Consider the following 10,228-nt stretch of genomic DNA (forward strand, 5'->3'; position numbering starts at 1 on the left):
ATGGATATGTGAAATATTTTGAAGTGGGCTTTGTTAACTAAGTAACTAAATAATGAGGAATAAAAGAAAAAAAAGGAGAAGACAGTATTACTTGGATTTTAAACCTTTAATAGAAATAGGGAGTTGTTTCAGGAAAGAACCTTTGAGGAGAAAGATATAATACAGATTGATTTTAGTTATGTTTAGTTTGAAACTATAATGAAAAATTCAAGACGACTTTTTCTGTAGGGAGGTGGAGATAAGGGATTAATATTTGGGGATTGAGATGAAGATTTGCATATACTCAGCATAAATAAATTGAAACATAAACCAGTACCAGTTCACCAAGAGAAAAAGCATATATACCAAGAAGAGTAGAAGGTTGTTCAGTTCCCACAATTAGGGTGTTAGAAGAGGAAGATTAGCCAGCAAAAGAGAGGAGCAGCAGTCATCAATAGTTGGAAAATATTTCCTGCTATGTGCTCATCTTTCTCTTCTTTCCTATATGTGAACCTTCATTCTACCTTTCCAAAATATTTTGAGTATATATTTTTTGCCATGTTCATGCCTCATTACTGCCTCATTAAATCTGCATGTCCATATTCCCTGTGTACCTATCTTCCTTGCTATATAATTTATGTATATAATTACGCTTATGCTTTTTCAAAATAGTGACTAGTTCAAAATTAGACAGTAAGCTATTTTCAAGCATTGAGTCCAAAGCTATATATAATTTAAACAGCTTGTTGGGAGAATAAATCATCTAGTTCCTCTGCTGGGATTTTAAGCTACTCAATTGGAACCTGCTTCTAAAAATATATACAACATACTGACTTAAGTTTACACCAAAGTGTGAGTTAATCCTGAATGTATTCTAACTGATTAAGATAATATAATTCTTGGGAATGTGCAAGGGGAACTTGGAGAAAGAAAGTTCAAGAGAACTGGAGAGAGAAAACATATACTTTTAAATAATTGCTTATAAAAGATAATATCAAATATGACATTAAAACTGTATGGTTCAAGATGGCGGCATAGGCAGACATGGCTTGCCTCTTCACATGAACACTTCAAAATTACAACTAAAATATGCAACAGTCATCACTCAGAACCATCAGAAATCGAGTTGAATGGAAGTCTGACAACTATGGAATTAAAGAAACCACATCCATCGAGATGGGGCAGAGGGGCGCACACATGGAACAGGCTGGTCCCACACCCCTGTGTGGTGGATAAAAATTCAGGAGGGATATCTTGGAAGCTAGGAGTCCCAGCCCCACTCCAGGCCCCCCAGCCCAGGGTTCCAGTGCGAGGAAGATAAGTTCCCACAACTTTGGTTGCAAAAGCCAGTGGGATTGAGTCGGTGGAAGAAAGTGCTGGAGCCCCAAGCAGTTCATCTTAATCCACACACACTACCCAGCTCAGACTCACTCCCTCTGAGCTCCAGCATGGGGGTAGCAGCTTGAAAGGCACCAGTGGTATACAGGGAGGAACCAAAGTGTCTGGCATCTGGGCATGTGGAGGCCATTATGTCTTTTCTGGGCCCTCCTGCTGCAGAGCCAGTGGGCTGGTGCTGTACCTGAGACTCCATCAATCTGGCTAACTGTTTGACCTGCGTTGGAGATCCCAAGAGACTCCTCCCACCAAATTTACTGGCCCACTCAAGCTACTTTTCCATATGAATGGCTGGTCTTGGCTCAGGCTGTACAACTTCCTAAATCCCTTCAAATGAGCAACAGCCAGCCGCACTGAGCTCAAGGCTGGGCACTAACAGCAGACAGCTTGGATTCACAACTTGGCTTCATGTGGGAATCTCCAAGCCCAGCATAAGTAGCAGCCATCTCAGATTGCTTTATATCTCAGGCAGGATGCACTGGGCAAAACACAGGTGGGGACTGACCTTGGCTGCACCACCCAGGAATCACCAGGGCCAGTGCACCCAATGGATAGCTATAGACCACGTCAGAGCATCACCACCCTGTCCCTGCACAGCTGATGTTCCATGGAGGGCAGAGGTTGGTGGTCAGTGGTCACAGCCAGTCCTTGCAGCTGACTGGCCTGGGTAAGCCCCTCCCATTGATCTGCCAACATCAACCAAGGCTCAACTACAAGAGGAGGGTGTACTCAGCCCACATGAAGGGCGCACCGTGAGTGCCCAGCTTGGGTGATAGGGGAGGCTGTGCCTCTGGACCCTACAGGACACCTACTACATTAGGCCACATTACTAAGACACAGAGTCAAAGCAGCTCTACCCAATACACAGAAACAAACACAGGGAGGGTGCCAAATTGAGGAGGCAAAGAAATATGGCCCAAATGAAAGAACTGATCAGCCCTGACTGGTGTGGCTCAGTAGATTGAGTGTCGGCCTGCAAACCAAAGGGTTGCTGGTTCAGTTCCCAGTCAGGGCACATGCCTCGTTTGTGGGCCAGGTCTCCAGTTGGGGGCCTGCGAGAGGCAACCACATCACACATTGATGTTTCTTTCTCTTCCTCTCCCTCCCTTACCCTCTCTCTAAAAATAAATAAATAAAATCTTTTAAAAAAGACTATGAACATTAAAATGACAACAAACTCACAACTATTAATAACTGAATCTAAAAAATAAAAAATAAAAACAAACTAAAACTAAGCAAACAAGAATAGGAACAATCATAGGTATGGGGATCATTTGGAGGGTTATCAGTGGGGAGGGGGAAGGGAGAGAAAGAGGGAAATGGTGCAGGGATCCAGAAGCATAATCGGTTGGTACAAAATAGACGGGGAAGTTAAGAATAGTATAGGAAAGGGTGAAGTCAAAGAATTTACATGCATGACCCATGGACATGAACTAAGGATAAGGTATTGCTGGAGGGGCTGGGGGTCCTGGGCGGGGGAGGGAAAAGGGAAAAAATGGGGACAATTGTAACAGATAATCAATAAAATATACTTTAAAAAACTATACATTTTAGCCTATGCTAAGATTGACAGAATCAGTATAAAGGAGAAAGTGATCTCTCTTTTAAGTACCAAGTATCTTCCAAAATGGCTGCCATTTCCGTGAAAACCTATGTATCTAAAGTACTTGAAATCTAAGCATTTCTGCATTAGATAACACAAAAAATTCTGATATCAAAAAATGTCTGAATGTGACCTCTCAACTTTTCCAGAGGAGATGCGAAAACAAGGCTTATTGCAATGGCTCGATTCTCTTGAGACTGAAGACACCACCTCTCCAGACCTACAGCTCACTGTGGGAGCAGTGATTGTGGAGGAGATGAGAGCAGCCATCGAGAGGGAGACTGGGTTTCAGTGTTCGGCTGGGATTTCACACAATAAGGTGAAAGGCTAATGGTAGATTTCAAAGAAAAACATAGATACCTGTAGTTAAACACAGCCAGGACAGATAGGAGTGGGGCATTTAAGTCATTACACATACACTTTGCTATGGATTTCTATTTAAAATTCATGTTGAAGATTAAGTAAAAGCCTAAGTAATTCTTTCACATGGGAATTGACATTGAACATATACTTTCCTAAGAAGCAGGCTGAAAAAAATTGCAGAAAATGCTTACAGTAGTCCCTTGCTATGTCACGGTTCACTTATCGCGGCCTCACTGTATTGCAGGATTTTTAAAAATATTGTATTTATTTATCGCGGATTTTTTGCCATATCACGGGATTTGTGGTACTGTATATGTATGTTGTTAAAGTTATGTAGGTTTAAGAGTGTAGAAGAAATGTAAGGTTCCTACTTTGCGGTGGGGGTTCTGGAATGTAATACCTGCAATAAGTGAGGGAATGCTGTATTTATATAGTTGCATCGAAAGTATTTCCTTAATGACTGAACTATCTAGAAAAGAGGAGGCTAGTCTTTGAATTTTATGTATGAAATTATTTATATTCTTTTCATTTGCTGAATATTCTAGTATTACCTCCTTTCTTATGAGGGGTGGCCTAGGTGTTTTATGCTTTGACTATTCCCCCTTTCCTAATGAAAGCAGTAAGAGAAATGGATTAGTAAAATGTTGTTGATTTGAATACTATTTTGATTTGTGGAATACAGACAATTCTCAATCCAGGGGCAGAATAACTGGTTTTCTGATTTAAGTGCAATGAGAGACTGGGATCTTCATCCCCTCTGACTAAGCTCAATAAGTGGGCAGTGGCTGATCACTGATTACTACCTTCTCCCCCTCCCTCCAAGAAGAGCAAAGTGCCAAACTACCCAGCAGAGGTTTTTTTTGTGTGTGTGTGTTTTTCTGGTTGGGTAGAGGGAAAGAAAACAAAAGTCCTAACGTAGTAACTTAAACCAGACTAACTGCTGCCCAGTAGAAGTTCCAGAGAATCTGTCAAATGAATTTAAAGAATGACTTTATATTTTCCCCACCAATTTTAATTTGTGAAGTGATACCACTGAAATATCTTGTTCTTTGAAAAAAGTTCTCAAAGATTTAAAATTTTTTCATTTTGAAGTCTTGTTTATAGTATATTTGCTATTGGAGGGTGATTCTGAGCCCAGTCTCTAATAGAGATACTAAATAAGGGTAATATGTATTAAATCCAGGTCTCAAAATGGACTAACCATTAATCAAGAAATATAAATAAATGGGTAAAACACGTTGTTTCAGGATTTTCATATGGGCACATTAAGAAATGCATCATAAGTTTCTCCTGCAACTTCTCTGCCTTTTATGTTCTTGAAGTGGGAGAACCTTAGGAATGCATGGGGGTGGAAAATGGCTAAAGGAAAACAGAGAACAGAAGCTGTAGAGAGAATAATGCAGATGATGATGATGGTGGGTCATGTTTTCCTGTGAGGATGTTGTAGGACAGGAAGGATTAGAGATGTCCTGAGTTTCTGGTTTTGTTTTTGTTTTTAATGTGGACACCACTAGTTATAGCCCTTAAGCTATGCCTGTGTGTGTATGTTTATGTTAATACTCACCAGTTCTCTGTGTGGGTGTTGACAGCAGTGAGGTTTTCACACTTTCCATATTCCTATTCCAGGTCCTGGCAAAACTGGCTTGTGGACTAAACAAGCCCAACCGCCAGACCCTGGTCTCACATGGGTCAGTCCCACAGCTCTTCAGCCACATGCCTATTAACAAAATGTAAGTATTTGGGGAGCCCCTTAAATTTCACTCATATACATATGAAAGCACTCTGGCTGTAGTTTCTTCTGTTCCTTATGAAGGATTGGAGCCATGTAAAATTGATTCCAAGATTACATAGGAAATTTTGAAAAACACAGACATTTTCTTACTGAAACTTCAATTTTGGGTTATCTGTAGAAGATATTTAATACTGAATTTTTTTAAATGAACTGAAGTTTAGATGTATGTTTAACTTTCCTCTAGGCTTTTTATTCAAGGCTGTTACTAAATAACAAAATAGGAGTTTTACTTCTTTTCTTCTAATGTCATATCAAGGTATTTAGCACTACTAAGCTGCTCCCAAACTAGGCATGAAAGAAGCCAAATAAAATGAATAACTTGGTTGTGCCTACCAGTTGTTGTGTGTCCTTGTCAAGGGCTTATAATATTGTTGAAGGGACAAGATACAACAGTTCAAAGGAATTAGTAAAAGTGTTATCACAAGACTGTACCTAAATGAACTGTACAGGGAGTTACCAAAGTTCATAGAAGAGTAATCTGAGAAGGATTTATGAAAGAGGCATGGGATTTGTTCTGAAATTTGGCACAATTTGGAAAGTCAGATGAGATAGAAGAGCAATAGTGATTTGGGCAATATTTTGAACAAAAAGAGAATAAGTATGAGGTATTTTCAATGAACTGAGGCATAAATTAGTTTAACTGGACCATACTGAGGAAGTGAAGTGATGGAAATAGGACTGAAAAGACTGGTTAAAGACAGATTATAGGAAGCTTCAAAGGTCAGGCTGACGATTTTTTATTCCTAAATATAAAAGGTTTTAGCTATGGAAGGGATTTGTTTAAGGGTTGGAAATTTAATCTCTAAATGGGACAGTAGATTCTGTACAATTGAAAGTTTTATATACAGTTGGCTTAATGATAATTAATGACTTTAACCTTTTGTTTTTGCTATTGTTAATCTTCTTCCCAGGTCCTAACTCCTAGAATATCTGAATTCCCAGAATCATCTTGTTTTACAGTACAATATTAATAGTCTATAGGACCAATATGTGCTCTCATTTTCCTTGAACCTTCTGGAGAGCTAGTTACACAAGCAAAATATCTTATATCTGCTGCTAACTAGATATTTAAGATATGACCTATAAAGCCCTGGCTGCTGTGGCTCAGTGGATTGAGCGTTGGCCTGTGAGCCAAGTATTGCTGGTTCAATTCCTAGTCAGGGCACATGACTCGGTTGCACGTCAGGTCCCCAGTTGGGGGCGCGAGTGAGAGGCAACCACACAGTGATGTTTCTCTCCCTCTCTTTCTCCTTTCCCCTCTCTCTAAAAATAAATAAATAAATAAACTAAACAAAATAAATAATTAACTTAAAAAAAAACATGACTTATAAATCCTTTTTTTTTTTTTTTTTTTTTCTTAGCCGTAGTCTTGGAGGAAAGTTGGGAGCCTCTGTCATTGAAATCCTGGGGGTAGAATACATGGGTGAACTGACCCAGTTCACTGAATCCCAGCTCCAGAGTAATTTTGGGGAGAAGAATGGGTAAGTGATTCCTAATACTTTTCAATCATAATAACCTTTATGGAAATACTAAATTCAAATATAGACTAAAATATTTAGTAAATCTAGGCCTATCTTTAGCTTAGCACTTTTTCCTCAAGGTAATTTTATTGGTCCTTTTGCTTTAAAATATTAGATAACTGCCCTGACTGGTGTGACTCAGTGTGTGGAGCACTGGCCTGAGAACTGAATGTTGCCAGTTCAATTCCCAGTCAGGGCACAAGCCTGGGTTGCAGTCCAGATCCCCAGTTGGGGGTGTGAGAGAGGCAACAAACAGATCAATGTTTCTGTTGCACATGGATGTTTCTCTCCCTCTCTTTCTCCCTCCCTTCCCCTCTCTCTAAAAACAAATAAATAAAATCTTTAAAAAAAAATGATGACTTGGCTTTGGAAAGTGTAACCAGTGTTCCTCTCCTTGGCAATCAATATATTGCACTGGAGTTCATTGGGAAGGGCAGGAATTCTGTCAGAGGTGAGATATACTTCATTTTGGACAAACGTTTCCTTTTTCATGAAGGGGGTAAAAGTGTAATATCATATACATAGTTTGTCTTATTTTAACAAGAATAATCATTGGCTTTCACCATAAACTTTTTTGCTGGTTTTATTAGGTCTTGGCTATATGCCATGTGCCGTGGGATTGAACATGACCCAGTTAAACCCAGGCAACTTCCCAAAACCATTGGCTGCAGCAAGAACTTCCCAGGAAAAACGGCTCTGGCTACTCGGGAACAGGTAAGCAGGCATCCTTGACAGAACAGTGCCTCTTTTAAGGGGGCTTGTGGGTAGGTTTTGGTAACTGCAGAAAGTTTAATAAGTTAGATGGAACCTTTACGCTGTAAAGTATGAAGAGCATAGGAGTATTTTTTTGTGTATTGAAAATTGACTAGTTTTAATTTATTATTTTTTCCTTTTTTCCACTTAAAAAATAAATGGAAGTGATTGAAATTTGAAATGGAATCACTCATTTTTTGGTAAGCGAAAACATGGAAGGCCTAGCATATTGTGCCTTAAGTTCGTGTCCTTTTCTTTTTCCCCTCAGAGCTGGAACATGCCTGAAATTCACTTGATGGCATGCCAGCAGGAAGAGAAAATGAAAATCTTGAACTAGGGCAGGTCAGAGTACTGAAAATTTCTATGATCTGTTGACCCTTTAGTTATGGGGAAAAGTTGATTGCACACTTCCATTTGGGGGAGAGCTTAACAAATCCACCATCTAGTTCTGTTATAAGCCTATGGGTTTTAAGTGAAAAATTAAAATCTCAATACTTTTTTTCAGGTGCAATGGTGGCTTTTGCAATTAGCCCAGGAATTAGAGGAGAGACTAATGAAGGACCGAAATGATGTAAGATTTTTTTCTTGATTCGTGGGGTGAGCTTTGGAATTTAAATACCAGTTTAAATATTTTACCTTGTGGAGTAGAAGCAAAGATACAAAAAGATATCAGCTAAGAAATTTTAAGAAATCTTTTACCTTCTTCCATAAAAGTCAACATGATCTTCGAAAGCCTGGATCTGTGAAAATAAGACCTGACTATTCCTATCTCCCTCATTACCATTTACCTCTGCCTTTTTGTATATTTCTTTATCAAACTACTCCTATAGCCCTGAATATACAGTGGATCTTTATCATAGTGAAGAGCCATTAAGCAGGACATTTAGGGATTAGACTATAAATTACTGGACTTAAACATAGTCCACGTGACAAAGTATTGACAGTTTTAGAGACAGAGTATTAAGTCAAAGACTTGACATCTGATGATTTGTTTCTTTATCCACTCTTCTAAAAAAAAAAAAAACCCAGTGTAATTACTGATGTATATTTTACATACCATAAAATTCACTTGTTTAAAAAAATTCACCCATTTACAGTATGCAGTTCAGTAGTTTTAGTGTTTTCCAGTTGTTCAACTATTCCACCATTTAAGAACATTTTCATCGCCCAAAAAGAAATCCTATACCTATTAGCAGTTACTCCCTCATCTTGGCAATCCCTGAGTTTCCTTTCTGTCTTTATAGACTTACTGTTCTGGATAGTTCATATAAATGGAATAATGCAGTATGTAGCCTTTTGTGAGTGGCTTGACATCTTTAAACTAACATAATATTTTTAAGGTTTACCCACATTGTAGCATGTATCAGTACTTTATTCCTTTTTATAACTGAATACTATTCTATTGTATAAATATCTCTCTACATTTTGTTTACTCATTCATCAGTGAATAGATATTTGTTGTTTCTACTTTTCAGCTATTATAAATAATGTTGCTGAGAACATTTACTTACAGGTTTTTATGTAGACATGTGGTTGTCATTTCTCTTGCTCCTGTATTTCCTAGGAGTAGAATTGCTGGGTCACGTGGTAATTTCATGTTTAATATTTTGAGGCTGTTGCTGCACTATTTTACATTTCCAGCAATGTAAGAGGGTTCTAATTTCTTTATATTTTTGTTATTGTCTCTTTTTAAATTTTACTTTAGCCCTACTAGTGGGTGTGAAGTTTGTGGTTTTTGGGGTGCTCAGTAGCCACATTCTTCTCCTGTGGGGAGAAATGTCTGTGGAGATCCTTTACTCATTTTTGAAACAGGTTGTCTCTTTATTGTGTTTTTAAGAGTTCTTTATATATTCTGGATACAAATCACTTGTCAGATATATAATTTGCAATTTTTTTCTCCCACTCTATGATTTTTTTTTTTTTTTAATTTTCTTGATGGTATTTTTTGATGTGTCCTTCCCTGGGGAAACATCTGGGAGTCCTATACTGTCAGGAATCATCCAGGATTACCTGTCTGTGTTCCCTTTTAGCTGAACTGGTGGTGATTGTTTGTTCTTTGGTAGGCAACATAAAGAAGGTTATGACCCCAGTTGTGAATTGGGCCTGTTTGATTTTGCCCAGTAGATGTCACCCCCTTCTCATCTCTGTAGCCTCTGGGACTTTTCCCATGTTGTATCCAGTGCAGCACAGTAAAGATCCCTTAGAATTAAAATGTCGTTAAGCTTAAAAGGACTTTATGCCAAAAAGAATTCTGGACATAGAAGATGCTATCACTTTACTTATTTTAGTGGCTTTCCTTTACACTTAAGTCATGTGTGGATTTCTTTTATTCTATAATAACCAATATGATTTTGCTTCTAGCTTCTTCTCTGACCTCATCTCCTATCCTCTCTCCCTTATTCCTCTTTAGCCTCTGCTCCACTAGCCTCTTTCCCTGTTATTTAACACAGCAAGCAAACTCTCACCTTAGCACTTTTGTACTTGCTGTTTCTTCAGCCTAGAGAATCTTTGCTCTTATATTCTTAAAATTTGCTCCCTCAATTTACTCAGGTCTCGGCTTAAATCTCACCTTCTCTAAGAGGCCTTCCCCGGCTATCCTCTAGGTCAGCAGCTTCCAGCACTCTCTGCCTTACTCTGCTTTTTTTCCATAGCGCTTTGTAGTAATTTCTATTACACGTCTACTTGTTTATTATCTGTAGCTCCTACTACAAGATAAGAGCCATTAAGGCCTGGACTTGATTCTGTTCTATCCTGTATCTCTAGATAGTGCCTGATAGGCACTCATGTATGCTTGAATGGTTTTAGTCAACAAGGACTCCTTTA

General features: G+C 38.6%; 1 protein-coding gene across 1 annotated transcript in view; it reads left to right on the plus strand.

Annotated features, from left to right (window-relative positions):
- Nucleotides 1–10,228, plus strand: part of POLH (DNA polymerase eta) — a 32,986-nt gene that overhangs the window by 16,107 nt on the left and 6,651 nt on the right. The window contains exons 5-9 of the mRNA XM_090282483.1: nucleotides 3,127–3,296; nucleotides 4,967–5,070; nucleotides 6,494–6,613; nucleotides 7,243–7,366; nucleotides 7,911–7,976. Coding sequence (XP_090138609.1) covers nucleotides 3,127–3,296; nucleotides 4,967–5,070; nucleotides 6,494–6,613; nucleotides 7,243–7,366; nucleotides 7,911–7,976 — 584 coding nt within the window. The remainder of the gene's footprint in view (nucleotides 1–3,126; nucleotides 3,297–4,966; nucleotides 5,071–6,493; nucleotides 6,614–7,242; nucleotides 7,367–7,910; nucleotides 7,977–10,228) is intronic.

The sequence above is a fragment of the Furipterus horrens genome, unplaced genomic scaffold, assembly GCF_987537825.1.
Source record: "Furipterus horrens unplaced genomic scaffold, mFurHor1.1.pri manual_scaffold_6, whole genome shotgun sequence".
Classification (NCBI taxonomy): Eukaryota; Metazoa; Chordata; class Mammalia; order Chiroptera; family Furipteridae; genus Furipterus; species Furipterus horrens.